This window comes from Copadichromis virginalis, linkage group LG12, assembly GCF_057382275.1.
Source record: "Copadichromis virginalis isolate Kocher_CV1m ecotype Utaka linkage group LG12, C_Virginalis_male_GT1.1, whole genome shotgun sequence".
In the NCBI taxonomy this organism is placed as follows: domain Eukaryota; kingdom Metazoa; phylum Chordata; class Actinopteri; order Cichliformes; family Cichlidae; genus Copadichromis; species Copadichromis virginalis.
Window position 1 is genome coordinate 40,962,164 of NC_140629.1, and position 15,536 is coordinate 40,977,699.

Below are 15,536 nucleotides of genomic sequence, written 5' to 3' on the forward strand. Positions count from 1 at the left end.
TGAACCACACTGAACCACACTGAACCAGACTGAACCAGACCGAACCAGAATGAACCACACTGATCCACACTGATCCACACTGATCCAGACTGAACCAGACTGAACCATACTGATGCAGACTAAACCAGACTGACCCAGACCGAACCAGAATGATCCAGACTGAACCAGACTGAACCACACTGAACCAGACCGAACCAGAATGAACCACACTGATCCACACTGATCCACACTGATCCAGACTGAACGAGACCAAACCATACTGATGCAGACTAAACCATACTGATGCAGACTAAACCAGACTGACCCAGACCGAACCAGACTGACCCAGACCGAACCAGACCGAACCAGACTAAACCAGACTGAACCAGACTGGACTCAAGTATTTTAAGACTCACCTCTGTCCCAGCTGGGGGGTCACCTGAGTTAGCGACTCTGGGATGGGCATAGGAGGTTTGGGAGGAGCTGAAAGTATTTGCTCCTCCTCTCTCTTCGTTGGCTCCACCCCCATATTCTTGTCCTTCTCATCAGCAGGATTCCTGCAGGTCGATATTGCCTGCTCATCAAACCCTGATGACTCTGGCTGGACAGGTGACAGGGGGGCGGAGCCTTCTTGTCTCTCTGCAACCAATCGAACCAGTTCCTGAAGAATCCATGAGAACAGAAGTGAGTCAAAGCTGTTTCAGACAGATAAAAATATAAGGTCCATTCACTGGCTCGTCTCCACTGAGACACTGAGAGCAGAGTGCAGTGTGATAACCATAATAACATGACATAGAACAAACAGAAAAGTGAAGAGAAGCCAGACATGTCTGCGGCTGATCTCTCCAACACTGAGGGAGTCCCAGCAAAGCTGGAGAGATGGATGACCACAGGAATCACGTAACCTTCATTATGGCGTTAACAGATAAGTATGACAGGGGTTTCTGGAAGCAGCTGGATGGACTTCCCCCACTCTGTGCAGGAGTCCCTCAGGGCTGCGTGCAAAGCCCACCTCTCTGTACACCCACAACTGCACACCAACCACAACACCAGCTTAGTCATCATGCAAGCTATTCTATTGTATTTGTGATGATGCAGTGGCAGGAAGTCCTGGCATCATGTATAATGACTGCTGTGATGGTTTCACTACATATACTCTCAGGGTTACGTGGTGGAGATGTGATTAAACATCTGCTGCAAATGAATTCACAACCTTAGACGTGCTAATGTGATGCTGACATATGCAGATATGAGATTATCTTTAGGCTGGAATATGAACAACTGTATAAACGTGATTCACAGTTGGGTCCATACATTTTTGGACAATGACACAATTTTTGTAGTTCTGCCTCGTCAGTGGATTTTAAACCAAACAATCAGGACGTGTCTGCAGACGTTCAGCTTTGATTCGGAGAGTTTAACTAAAGCTTTGCTTTAACTGTTTATGAGTTACAAACATTTTACACACAGTCCTAATTTTCAGAGGTTGAAAACTAGCAGGACAAACCAACATACGTTTAAATATAAAGACTCTTTTTAATACACGGGTGGAAGTCTGCCTGAAGCCTTCAAGAACAGATTTTACAGACCTGTGCAGCTAAAAATGGTCCTGTTCCTTCGTGCACCCAGAGGTTTGCACCTGTGACGGCAGCTTTGACTGTGGACCTGAACACTGCTACAGCTTCTTCCTCGAGGTGTTCCTGACTTGATGCTTTTTGTAACTATAATTCTGTCTTCATGCACTTTAGTGTCTTCTGTGGACTCTGTTGCTTACAGCATTCGTTCATTCTAACAATGAATCAGACTGCTGATTGGGTCACTTCTAAAGTTTCTGCTCTCTGATGGGTTATTTTGGTTTTTCAGCATAATGACGTCCTCCCTCATCTCTGCTGACATCTTTCAGTCATTCGGTCTGTGTTTCTGGAGGAGCTCAGAGTAGAGCTGCTGCTCCTCCGCATCGAAAGTAGCCAGCTCAGATGATTCGGGCGTCTGATAAGGATGTGTCCTGATGAGGGGTTAATCCTCACCTAATCATGAAACTGTTGTCCAATTGCTTTTGAGCTTCTGAAAATGTGGACTGTGTTTAAAATGTCTGTAATGATTGAACTATTACTCTTGTTAAACCGCTTAAATTAAAGGTGACGTTATGATCTAAGTTCCTCTAAGGCGTTGTACCAAGGCAAAATCAAAGCCGAGTCGTTGTCCAGAAGCTTTTGAACCTGACTGTAGTAGAAATGTTGGAGAAAGGAGCCGACTGTGCTGAAGAAAGACGGATCCAGAGGGGAAGTCAGCTTTAACAATGATCAGGTCTATTTAGTGCTGCCCAGGAGCAAAATAATGAGAGCACAAAAGCATTTGGAAGATGGACAGAAACATTTAGCATTGATAAGTTGCAGCACGTTAAAGTCTTCATTATTTTTAATGTGAGCATTGATGAGACAGCAGCTCTCTGCAGCCCAACAGCGCTCCGAGTGGAGATACTGAACTCTGAAGCCGTCGGCTGAAATCGGATAATTGATCAGAAATATGAATTCATTATTAAAAGGACAATTAACATTTAAATGGAAAAAGGGGTTTTTTTAGTGGACAAAGAGTTTTTATAGTTTTTGTTTCCATTCGTGGGGGTTCCAGTGCAGTTTGAGTTCAGATGGTTCCCACAGCGAGTTCACTGGTTTCACTTCAGGTTTTAATGCTGAAAAATGTTTAGTTTCAGTTTTTATGAGTTTCGCTGTTCGTCGTGCACATTTCAAGAAGTTCAAACTCTGAAGCCTCACAAACATCCGACTGACGCTCATGTGACTCTGTCGTCCTCGTCTCGTTATCGACCGTCTCGCTCTTTGTTTTCCACGTGAAAACTCTCACGTGTGCTTTAGCTTTACATTCACTAAACAGAATCATCTTTATTTATGATTTTTATAGCCAAAAGTTTTAATATGGAGGGAAAAGAACACGATTAGCACATTTAATCTTGAGCATGTTTGTGCAAATCACGACTCACTTTGACTATGAATAAATCAACAAAACAAACTGCAGCTGTGAAAAGAAAGAATTAAGGAAAAAAGGAGAGTTTCAGACGAGAGCAGCGGCAGCTCGAACAGGAAGGCCGAAACGACGACGGGAGGAGGAGCAACACACCACGCGGACCTGGGTTCAGCCAATCAGAGGTTTCATCAAAGTACTAAAAATAGCCTTCATATTTAAAATGGTGTTCGTTTGTCCCCTTACTTCTGAGCATCTGAAACTGTGACACAGCATCAAATATCCACTCAGCACAGTTTACCTCATGAAACAGTTTGTGAGCCACAAACCTCTAACGTGTTCGACACAGAGAATTAAAGCATCATTTAAAATAAAACTCAGTGGACACGTAATAAAGAGCTGCCATTCATGTTTGTGTCGTTTTGGGCAAAAGAGCTTCAGGCTGACATGCCTGTGTGGGATTGTCATCAGAGGTCAAAGGTCAGTCTGGCTTAAAAAGAATAAAAGTATTTCAGAGGTCTGAGGTTCGTCGTCGTCGGGCTCCTGAATGGCACTCAGGAATATTTAACGACAAATGGACGAGTCTAAGCAGAAGCTGTTTTTAGAAGGACGTTTCCCTCACAGACGATTTCTGTTCCCGTTTGTCACAAGATCTGTTCGAATACTGAGAATGTATTTCTGCGGACTCAGCGAGCCCATCGAGACACGTGACGACGTTTCAGGAGCTTCAAACACACTTCAGACAGCTGGTGACCATTACGCTCTGTGAGACCACAGACGATCAGAGGCAGGTCACCGAGCTCCTCACCGCTGCTCGGCCTGAACCCACAGACTCAGGTCCACGCCATCAAAGCACGACTCTCAGAACCCGCTGCCTTCACTTTCTCAGCTGACTGAGCAGTTTTGGCTCGTGATTCGAGAATTCGAGAAGCTGGAAAACCCGAAATTAGATGTTGAGTGAATGTGAAAATAAAAATCTGGTACAAAAAACACCAGAAGTCCAACAAATGTCCCGTGAGAGTTTCTTTGTTTGTCCATTTTCTTTCTTGTTGTATGTGTTTGTTTTGTGTTCTCTGTTGTTGTTTGACTGACTGATGTGGTTTATTGTTTGTTTTTGTTTTGTTTGTCTTTATTTTTGCTCTGTTTGTTTGTTTGTATTGTTCTACAGCCTCACAGCAGTGAAGCGCCTGGGGGCGAGCTGCTGCCGTTTGATGCTGTATAAATAAAGCTAAACTGAATCTAGTCTGTGATTGGTTCTCACCTTGACGTTGTCCAGCAAGGTCCTGATCACTTTGGTAACGCTCTCTGTCGACTCCTTGTTGTCGTGTGAGACGCTCTGCAACATCACCTGATCGGTCCAGTGAATCAGCTGAGCCAGAGAGCGGTAGAGGCGAGCAAGACAGGCAGCGACCGTCTTACTGCAGGGACACACACGGGTCAGATGGAGGACACGGCGTGTTCAGAAACTGCCACGTCAGTGACACCTACCTGCTGTGTAGGCGAGGCTCCAGCTGGACCAGAGTCTGGATCGCCTCCAGGACCCCCCCAGAAGCCCCGCCCAGCAGACCACTGACCACAGACTGGTTCAGGACCGGTTTGTCCACGCCAGGTTTGTCAACACCCAGTCGGTCCACCAGAGCCTTAAAGTACTGCAGGGAGCTGACCACGGCCCGCTGCTGGTCCGCGAACACACCTGACGACTGCGCGCACACACACACACACACACACACACACACACACACACACACACACACACGCACGCACACACACACACACACACACACACACACACACACACACACACACAGTTCTTCAGCATCAGCTGATAAACTTGAAAGAAGTAGGGTTAGGAGTTAACCTTACACAGGGGACTTAAAGAGGAAGTTGATGAAGAGCATCTTCATCAGCTGCAGATGTTTGAGCTGTTCCAGCATCAGATCTCAGTGCTGGGGCTGCTCTCAGTTACTGCGGTCTGTTCTTTGGAACGAGCTGGCCTGAGATCAGTTACAGGTGCGAACATGCAGACTCAGACACAGGCGTGCACTCGTCAGGTGCTGTCGTTCTGCTGTCACTCCCTCTCCACAGGGTTTCATGATTTTATGTGTCTATCTTCTGTGTGGAGTGCACAGAGGTGTGTGTGATGAAATGTGCGCTATAAATACGCTTGTGATTGTTACTGTGTGTTACAGTGTGTGATGATGATGCCATTAGAAGGCTCTTCTGAGCGTGTGCAGGAGATGCGGTCAGCTGACCTGAGCTAAAAACACACCTCCTCTGAGGTCTTCAGACTTCCTTCCTGTGGTCTGACCAATCAGAAGCTGACATTCTGTTTGGAGAGCTGTAGAGGAGACGGACCATCTGGCTCGTTCTCAGCGTTCAGGTCGAAGCAGCATGATGATATGATGGGCATTAGTGCACATTCATGGGTAACTGTGACCTCTACAAACACCATTAATGCCGAAGGACGTCTGCTCCACCCAGACATCCACCCTGATCTTTAAACAAACCTCGCTGAGGTCAGACTCCAGCAGCCTGACCTGAATGCAGGCCGGACCTCCACCCACAGAAACATCTGGAGCTTTGTGAAACTAAAAACACGGCAGAAGCAGCTGGTCTGCTCAGCTTTGACAGAGTTACAGAGGAGCTCAGAAGGAAGCCTGCAGCTACAAAAACTTCCTTCTAATGTCCTGTTTGGAAAATGTTCTCAACCGATCGATCAGCTGGTTGGCTTTTGGGCGACTGGCAGCAGGTTCGTCCAGGTCCTGCAGTGCACATATAGATTCTGACGTCACGCGATGTCACCTCAGCTGACGTCTGAGGACGGTTTCAGGTTCAAGGTGCTGATGTGACTGCGGGTCCTCACAGAGACACAAAGACGTGTGTGTGTGTGTGTGTGTGTGTGTGTGTACCTGGGGCTGCTGCAGGTTCAGGTCAGGTGGTTTGACTCTCAATGATGGGGTGAGTTTGACAGGACGTCTCGTCCGCTGTGGGTGGAGCTTATCCTTCAACCTCATGGTGAGATATGCAATCTGGGAGGCTGGGGAAGAGGACCCCATCATCATCATCATCATCATCATTATCTTTACATTAAAAGAAAAAAAGAGTCCTAACAAAGTCCTGAGCGCTGGCAGGAAGTGCCATTAGCCTGCGGTGGCTAACAGTTAGCCTGTGAGAAGAGAAAGAGCAGAAGAAGAAGAGGAGGACACTCACCTGTCTTACTCTCAGCCCGGGAGGACATGTCTGCAGACAGTTTACTCCTCTGCTCTCATGTCAGACCCTCGCTCTTCTTCTGTTTGTTCCTCTTCTGCTGCTCGCCCTCCACCCGCCTGCTCTCTCGTCCTCTGTCTCTGCTTCAGTGTGTCTTCCTTCCTCGTTGCTTCTTCCTACTTTTGCCTCATTTAAATGAAACTCAGCCTCTCAGTGAGGATGATAATGTTGCTGAGGTCACAGAGCTCTGCGGTCCCACAGCTCCACCTGGTGGTGGTGAGCAGATGGCACAGCTGAGCCTGCTGATGGAGCTGAGCGTATCAGAGGCAGTATGCGTGCTTATGTTAGTAAACAGACTGCAGTCATCGACTGTTTTCATGACTGTGTTATTGTACCAACACCATAATCATTCCTGTCCTTTATGGCAGTATTTTTACAGAACTATCACGTTACATTTATTATAAGTTTATAATAACTGATCTTCAGTTACTGTGTGGGCCTCGGAGTGCAGGAGCTGAGTAAAAACGTGTTTCAGTAATAATCCTATTTCAGGAAAAAAATGTGTTTCAGTGACAAACCTGTTTAGGTAAAATCGTGTTTCAATAACAAACCTTTTTAAGTAAAAAACATGTTTCAGTAAAAACGTGTTTCAGTATGTACTTCTTTTTCAATGGTACTGTATTTTTGCTGGTGAATGTTGAACTTCTTTGAAAGGTAACCAGTTGGGTGATCAACACCCTGCTTGTCCTCCTGCAACAGCACCGCACCTGCACCGCTGGCGCTGGCATCCACCTCTAGTTTGAAAGGACGTGTGAAATCAGGAGCGGCAAGTACTGGAGTGCTGCAGAGGAGAGCTTTGGCAGACTCAAAAGCATTCTGGCATGTGGGCGACCATACGAATGGTTTTGACACACTTGTGAGACTGGTGAGAGGTGCAACTACATCTGTAAAATTCTTACAGAAGTCGCGATAATAGCCGGCCATTCCAAGGAACCGGCGAAGCTCACGTCTAGTGCGAGGCACAGGGAAATCTAGGATAGCCTGGATTTTGGCCAGAAGAGGGCGCACCTGACCCTGACCCACCTGCTTCCCTAGATAAATCACAGTGGCCTTACCAAAGTCACATTTGGCAAGATTTAGGGTAAGGGATGCCTCTTTCAACTTTTCAAAAATCTCAGTGAGTGTTCCAAGGTGATCTGACCAAGTCTCTGAATAGGCTACAATGTCATCTAAGTACACTTCACAACTTTTGACGCCACCTAAGACAATGTGCATAAGGCTAGGATTGTGCCAGGGGCATTTCGAAGGCCAAAAGGCATGACGGTGTATTGGAGGAAGTGATCAGGAGTGACAAAAGCAGAAATTTCAGATGCACGTGGAGTGAGGGGAACTTGCCAATAACCCTTTAATAAATCCAGCTTGGTGACAAACTTTGTGGAGCCAACCCTGTCAACACAATCCTCCATGCGGGGAAGAGGATAGGAGTCAGGTTTGGTCACATTGTTCACTTTTCGGAAATCGGTACAAAAACGTGAGGTTTTGTCTTCTTTCGGCACAAGAAGGCACGGGGAACTCCAGGCACTCGAACTAGGGACAGCTAGACCGTTTTCCAGCAAGTAAGAAACTTCTTGCTGAAGAAGTGCACGTTTGGTAGGGTTCAGACGATAAGCGTGTTGTTTGATCGGAGGGTGGTCACCTACATATGTCATGTTCGAGGACAGTAGTGCGAGACGTAGTGTCAGCAAACAGGGATGGGAAAGTATTGATCAGAGAGCACACATCGTTCTGGGCAGCGTCATCTGAATGTTTTTAGGTGGGATTTCAAATTATCCAATATTTCAGAGTTTCTGAGTCGGGAGCAACCCTCAGCACAAACGAAAACTAAGCCATCACTTTCTGGGCTATACTGAGACGGGGATGCTGGCACAACTACCGGCACGGCAGCGGGGGATGAGGAGGAGTTTACACCTGCATCACGAACAAAATAAGGCTTCATCAGATTGACATGGCACACACTACGGTCTGGGGTACCTACAACATAATCTGTGTCACTCAGTTTCTCTTGAACAGCATAGGGCCCACATAACTTTGCCTGGAGAGAGGATCCAGGAACAGGTAGGAGAGTCAACACTTTGTCACCCACTTCAAATTTTCTCTGCACAGACTTTTTATCAGATTTCATTTTCATTTTCTCCTGAGACGCGTGCAATTTCGCAGGCTTTATGCAGACGCTCCCTAAAGCAACTTACGTAATCTAGGTTCAAGGTTCAAGGTTCTTTATTTGTCACATGCATAGTTATACAAGTAACACACAGTGAAATGTAACCTGACACGCTCCTCGACATGTGCAAAAATTGGGGGGGGGGGTAGAGGAAGAACATTATATATATATATAATGTTTGCGGCCTTATCCAGCAACTCGTGGTACTCGAGGTCCTCAGACAACCGCTGCAGCATGGAGATGGGCTCATTGAAATTAACAGGCATCGGGATCTTAGACAGCTCTTTGCCGATGCAGTTTTTCATGATGCTCCAAAGGTTGAGGGAGTAGTTTGGTTTGTCTGGGATGCGTGTCCGCCTCTTCAGAAGAAGGAACACGAGAAGCTGGAGAAATACCAAGGGCTCAGAGAAGAGCTCGAGAGGATGTGGAGAGTGAAGGTAACGGTGGTCCCCGTGGTAATCGGAGCACTAGGTGCGGTGACTCCCAAGCTAGGCGAGTGGCTCCAGCAGATCCCGGGAACAACATCGGAGATCTCTGTCCAGAAGAGCGCAGTCCTGGGAACAGCTAAGATACTGCGCAGGACCCTCAAGCTCCCAGGCCTCTGGTAGAGGACCCGAGCTTGGAGGATAAACCGCCCGCAGGGGCGTGCTGGGTGTTTTTTATATATATATATATATAGTATATACATTGTGCATGTGCAGTAGTAGCAGCCAGCAGGTGAATTCTGTACATTAATATGAATAGACATCTGACTATTTTACAGGATAGACAATATAAACATATTTAAAATTAAAGGAATTGAAATGTACATTGTGCCTTGGTTTAGTGTCTGGAAGAGTCCTGTCTCAGTCAATTATAGATGATGTGAGAGGGCGGGTGTGTGTGTTTAGGGCACGGATGGCTTGGGGATAGAAGCTCCTCTTGAGTCTCTCTGTCCTTGCCCGGAAGATGCGGAACCTTCTACCAGATTGCAGAAGTTGGAACAGTTTGTTGCCAGGATGGGACGGGTCCTTCAGTATCTGCGCTGCTCTAGTCCGGCATCTCCTGGTGTAGGTGTCCTGAAGCGGGGGGAGAGCAATCCTGCAGCAGCGTTCTGCTGTACGGATCACTCTCTGGAGAGCTTTTTGGTCCTTCACACAGCTGTTCCCGAACCACGATGTCATGTTCTGTGTGAGGATGCTCTCCACAGCGCCTGTATAGAAAATCCTGAGGATCTTTGGAGAGACCCTGAACTTCCTCAGTTGTCGTAGGTGATACAGGCGCTGCCTAGCCTTTTTGGTCTGGACCTGAATGTGGGCAGCCCATGTCAGGTCTGAGGAGATGTGGACACCAAGATACTTGAAGGACTGCACCCTCTCCACTGGAGCTCCATTGATGATAATGGGCTTGTAGTCTCTGTGCTGACCCCTTCTGAAGTCCACCACCAGCTCCTTGGTCTTGCCGACGTTCAGCTGGAGGTTCATCTAGTACGTACTGCTCGGGGGTAGCTGTGCCGGACAGATATTTCTCTTTAAGCAGCCGCAGAGGACCACGCACTGTGTGTCCAAACACCAGCTCTGCAGGACTGAAACCCGTGGACTCACACTCTCTCTCACCGCTGGAAGAAGTGGCACACCCTCGTCCCACTCTCTTTCTGACTCGAGGCAGAACTTCCTCATCATAGCTTTAAATGTTTGGTGGAAACGCTCAAACGCACCCTGTGATTCGAGATGATACGCACTGGAGTTTTGATGCTTTATGCCAAGCAATTTTAAGATCTGAGCAAAAATCTTGGACAAGAAGTTTGACCCTTGGTCCGTTTGAACTGATCTAGGCAAACCGAAAGCAGAGAAAAAGTTCACTGAGGCTCTGACAACAGCTTTGACTGTAGCGGAATAGCCTCAGGGAAGCGTGTGACGGCGCACATCAAAGTCAAGATGTACTCGCTGAAAAGCCTTCAGCTAATCCAAAATGCTGCAGCAAGAGTCCTGACAGGGACTAGAAAGAGAGAGCAGATTTCTCCTGTTTTGGCTTCCTGTTAAATCCAGAATTCAAAATCCTGCTCCTCACATACAAGGTCTTAAATAATCAGGCCCCATCTTATCTTAATGACCTTGTAGTACCATATCACCCTATTAGAGCACTTCGCTCTCGCTCTGCAGGCCTACTTGTTGTTCCTAGAGTATTTAAAAGTAGAATGGGAGGGAGAGCCTTCAGTTTTCAGGCCCCTCTTCTGTGGAACCAGCTTCCAGTTTGGATTCGGGAGACAGACACTATCTCTACTTTCAAGATTAGGCTTCAAACTTTCCTTTTTGCTAAAGCATATAGTTAGGGCTGGACCAGGTGACCCTGGATCCTCCCTTAGTTACGCTGCAATAGATGTAGGCTGCTGGGGATTCCCATGATGCACTGGGTGTTTCTTCTTCACTCACTATGTGTTAACAGACCTCTCTGCATTGAGTCATAGTTGTTATTAACTTCTGTCTCTCTTCCACAGCATGTCTTTATCCTCTCTAATTTCTCTCACCCCAACCAATCACAGTCGATGGCCCCGCCCCTCCCTGAGCCTGGTTCTGTTGGAGGTTTCTTCCTGTTAAAAGGGAGTTTTTCCTTCCCACTGTCGCCAAAGTGCTTGCTCATAGGGGGTCATATGATTGTTGGGCTTTTCTCTGTATCTATGAAGCGCCTTGAGGCGACTTTTGTTGTGATTTGGCGCTATATAAATAAAATTGAATTGAACTGAATTGAATTGTACTGATGATCTGACTTTGTTTTTGGAAGCGGACCTACACAATCAATGATTATGTGTTTTCCACTGACCTGGCAAATGTGGCAAGAACGGCAGTACTTAGTTACATCAGACTTCAAACCTGGCCAGAAAAAGTGACGCAGAATACGATGGTAACAACTACCTGTTGAGATACATTCCAGCTAAGATCACTAGATGAGGGAGGATGCCATTTGCGCATTAACACGTCATTTTCAATGCTGTAGACACGGGGATTCTGATCGTAAACATTTGGCTCATTTGGGTTGGGTTGAGTTGGATCATTCTGTTGCACATGAACAAAATCTGTTCTGTTTATCTCAAAAGACAGGTCAGGTGTAGCAGGTAGCAGGCTGTCAGACACACATTTTTCAGCTTTTTCCACAGGCAGTTCAGCTTTCTCAGGAACAGCTTTAGAACATAGAAAAGAATCAGACAAGTCAACATCACCGTATTTGTGCTTGTGGGCGCACGTGACAACACAAGCAGGAAAAACAGAGGGCAGACTGTCAGCTGCACATTCAGAAACAAAAACAGAATCATCGGCGGGCTTTTCAATTACCTCAGGGATTGGGAAAACTTTCCTGTTGGCTAGATCATTCCCCAGAATCACAGTAACCCCCTCCACGGGCAAGCGAGCACCCCCACTGTTACCGGGCCCGAAAAGAGAGGTGACTGTAGGAAAACTGTGCAGCGGAGCTCGTAACACACTCATTTTCACTCCCCACATAAGAGCATCAGCACCACAAAATGAATTACTAGAAAAAGGCAGCGCGCTTTCCAAAATGAGAGACTGGGCAGCCCCAGTGTCACGCAAAATTACAATTGGCACACCATCCTCCTCTTTCCCAGTCAGTGAGACGAACCCTTTTGAAATGAAAGGTCAGTAACTGCTGTCAAGACCGTCATTTCCTGGTTCATCACTGACGGGATTAGGAGTAGAGACCAACCGAACGAAACCAACACTTTTTGGTTTTTTCGATGTTTGAGTTTGCTCTTTGCGATGAAGTGACGGACATTTGGCAATGAGATGGCCAGTATCATGGCAATAAAAGCATTGTCGGACGGTCATGGGAACCGGATCAGGGCGTGTTTGACGCTTAGGAGAAACCCTCAAACTCCTCGCAGGTTTAGACAACGGGGCACATTCACGGTGCACAGCTGAAAATGTAGTGTGATGGGTCAACACAAACTCATCTGCGAGAACAGCAGCTTTAGACAACAAATCCACCTTTTGCTCATTGAGATGCACAACAACACTTTCTGGAAGACGCGTTTTGAATTCTTCCAACAGAACCAATTCTCTTAGCTGAGCAAAGTCCTTCACTTTACTTGCAGCTAACCACTTATCAAACAAGAGAGTCTTCTCCCTGGCAAACTCTACATGTGTTTGGTTGGCAGATTTTTCACATGACCAAAACCTCTGGTGAATTGTCTCAGGAACTAGCTCATAAGCCCTTAAAATAGTGGATTTCACAATTTCATAATCCAGACTGTCATCAATGGATAAGCTTGCACACACTTCCTGTGCTTTCCCCACCAATTTACACTGCAGCAACAAACTCCACACATCCTTGGGCCATTTTAAAGTGGTTGCGATGCGTTTAAAGGCATTATAGTAAGAGTCAACCTCACTTTCTCTGAAAGGTGGCACTAAAGCAATCTGCTTGCTTGCATCAAACTGGTCAGAGGAGAATGAATCACAAGTTTTACTGACAATTTTACTCACTGTAATAGAGGTAACATTACGTTGTCAGGAGGGATCCAGCTCCATAGCCCTTATACGGAGATGCATAAGCTCAACTTCTTTGGCTTTAGCCTCAAGCTCCACCTCTTTCAGGCGAAGGGCGAGCCTAAGATGTTGAAATTGTCCGGCTGGGCTAACATTTGGGACCTGAATGGCAGCAGGAGCCTCTGCCCCTGGTGTCACCCGTCCACTGGCAGCTTGTGGTATGGTTGCAGCAGCTTCTGCTCCCACATCCACCACCAAACCTCCAGTCGCATCAATCGGCCGAGGTTTCAACTTCGTAATTAACCCCTTTATCCAACAGCTGTGCTGTCAGACACTGCTTAGTTTCTAGCTTTTTAGTATTCAAAGGTTCACTAACATTAAACAACTTTGCCACCAACAACAAATCTGCCTTTGTGCATTGATCCAACTTATCCATGGTGGGTTGCAGTGCAAAATCATCCATGTCAAAAGTCATTGCGGCTAGTCTACCCCCAACACTACAAGAAAACTGCCAACCAAAAACTGTAGGCAACCTAAAAAATACAATGAGCAAAAAGAATGGCAAAAGAAAAGAGCGGACGAGCCCCCACTTTATGTTACGCCCCAGTCTAGGTGTACAGGAACGTAGCATAAGAGTTAAAGAAGGAAGTGACCCCGCCCTGGTCCCCAAAACCATACACAGAAAAAACAATTTCTTAGTGAACGGTGGTTTATTTGTCTACACTGAAAAAGAAGCTCCGGGGTGAACAAAGGCCAAAATAACAAACAAAATAAGATAAATCAGGAAAGGAGGTGTTGTCTAAAACTCTATGTGAAACAAAAACCAAACAAAAGACAAGCGCTACACCTAACTACCTAACTAAAATAAACAGGAGAAAACAGTACAAGGAAAAATAATAAGGCAGCTCACCCCTTCTGTTTCAGTGCTATTTACAAGTGAAAACTAATGTACACGCTATATACAAAGCTCGGTAAGTCACGAGAAGCTCAAACAGAATGATACAGGTTTTGGAAACCAGGGTCAGGTCTGCTGCTGCTGTCAGTGGCTCAACTGCTGGTAACAGATTTTCAAAGCAACCACATGATCAGGGGACCAATCAGCAGCCGTCAGCTTATCCAATCAGGGACCTGCAGAGACTTAAAGACACAGACACAAGAAACAGCCACCAAGACACATTATGACCAGGGCCGTAACAACATCTTTCAGTAAAAACTTGCTTCAGTAGCCAGCCTCTTTCAGTAAAAACCTATTTCAATAACAAACCTGTTTCAGTAAAAAATAAAAACATGTTTCAGTAAAAACGTGTTTCAAAAACAAACCTGTTTCAGTAAAAACCTGTTTCAGTAAAAACCTGTTTCAATAACAAACCTGTTTCAGTAAAAACATGTTTCAGTAAAAACGTGTTTCAGTAAAAACATGTTTCAGTAAAAACATGTTTCAGTAAAAACGTGTTTCAATAACAAACCTGTTTCAATAAAAATAAAAACATGTTTCAGTAAAAACGTGTTTCAAAAACAAACCTGTTTCAGTAAAAACCTGTTTCAGTAAAAACCTGTTTCAATAACAAACCTGTTTCAGTAAAAACATGTTTCAGTAAAAACGTGTTTCAGTAAAAACATGTTTCAGTAAAAACATGTTTCAGTAAAAACGTGTTTCAATAACAAACCTGTTTCAATAAAAATAAAAACATGTTTCAGTAAAAACGTGTTTCAATAACAAACCTGTTTCAGTAAAAACATGTTTCGGTTAAAACGTCTTTCAATAACAAACCTGTTTCAGTAAAAACGTGTTTCAGTAAAAACAAGCTTCAGTAGCCAACCTGTTTCAGTAAAAACCTGTTTCAGTAAAAACCTGTTTCAGTAAAAACCTGTTTCAATAACAAACCTGTTTCAGTAAAAATAAAAACATGTTTCAGTAAAAACGTGTTTCAATAACAAACCTGTTTCAGTAAAAACCTGTTTCAATAACAAACCTGTTTCAGTAAAAATAAAAACATGTTTCAGTAAAAACGTGTTTCAATAACAAACCTGTTTCAGTAAAAACATGTTTCAGTAAAAACGTCTTTCAATAACAAACCTGTTTCAGTAAAAACCTGTTTCAGTAAAAACCTGTTTCAGTAAAAACCTGTTTCAATAACAAACCTGTTTCAGTAAAAACATGTTTCGGTTAAAACATGCTTCAGTAGCCAACCTGTTCCAGGACTGCTAGAAAAGTTTAACATAACTAACTGTCTGTGCTGAATCAGTCTTATTAGGTAATGTTCAAATAATGTGATCATCCCAGTGTTTCCAGTGTGGGAGAAAGTACTCAGAGTACTCAGGGCCTTCAAGCTACACACTATGAAAGGCAGCAACAAGGTTAATGTTCAGAAACCTAAAGTCTGTATCAGCAGCAGAATGGAGCTAAAAATAAATGTTGGTTTCAGTTCTATGAAGCTTTGAGTATTTTGGATCAGTAGCACTGCTGTGTTTGTTGCATCATATTGCTGTAACTGTTTATATGCTTTATATATTCTGAGCTAAGTTGATCTATGGTGTTACATCATATTCTATAAGGATGTTATGTGTTTGTAGACTTTCTGCCCAGTTTGACCCATTTAGCAGACGTCAGCCTGTTTAAGGCTCTGATATCTATTCTGTGTGACTTACAGCAGTTATGACATGGTCTGATT

The 15,536-nt window shown here is 45.1% G+C and overlaps 1 protein-coding gene across 1 annotated transcript in view; it reads right to left on the reverse strand.

Moving 5' to 3' along the window:
- Nucleotides 1-14,001, reverse strand: part of LOC146697847 (rap guanine nucleotide exchange factor 1-like) — a 34,717-nt gene extending 20,716 nt beyond the window's left edge. Inside the window, exons 1-5 of the mRNA XM_085476618.1 lie at nucleotides 6,169-14,001; nucleotides 5,868-5,995; nucleotides 4,447-4,658; nucleotides 4,220-4,376; nucleotides 396-640 (exon numbers count right to left, since the gene is read on the reverse strand). Coding sequence (XP_085332744.1) covers nucleotides 396-640; nucleotides 4,220-4,376; nucleotides 4,447-4,658; nucleotides 5,868-5,995; nucleotides 6,169-6,196 — 770 coding nt within the window. The 5' untranslated portion in view covers nucleotides 6,197-14,001. The remainder of the gene's footprint in view (nucleotides 1-395; nucleotides 641-4,219; nucleotides 4,377-4,446; nucleotides 4,659-5,867; nucleotides 5,996-6,168) is intronic.
- Between the last annotated feature and the right edge of the window lie 1,535 nt (nucleotides 14,002-15,536).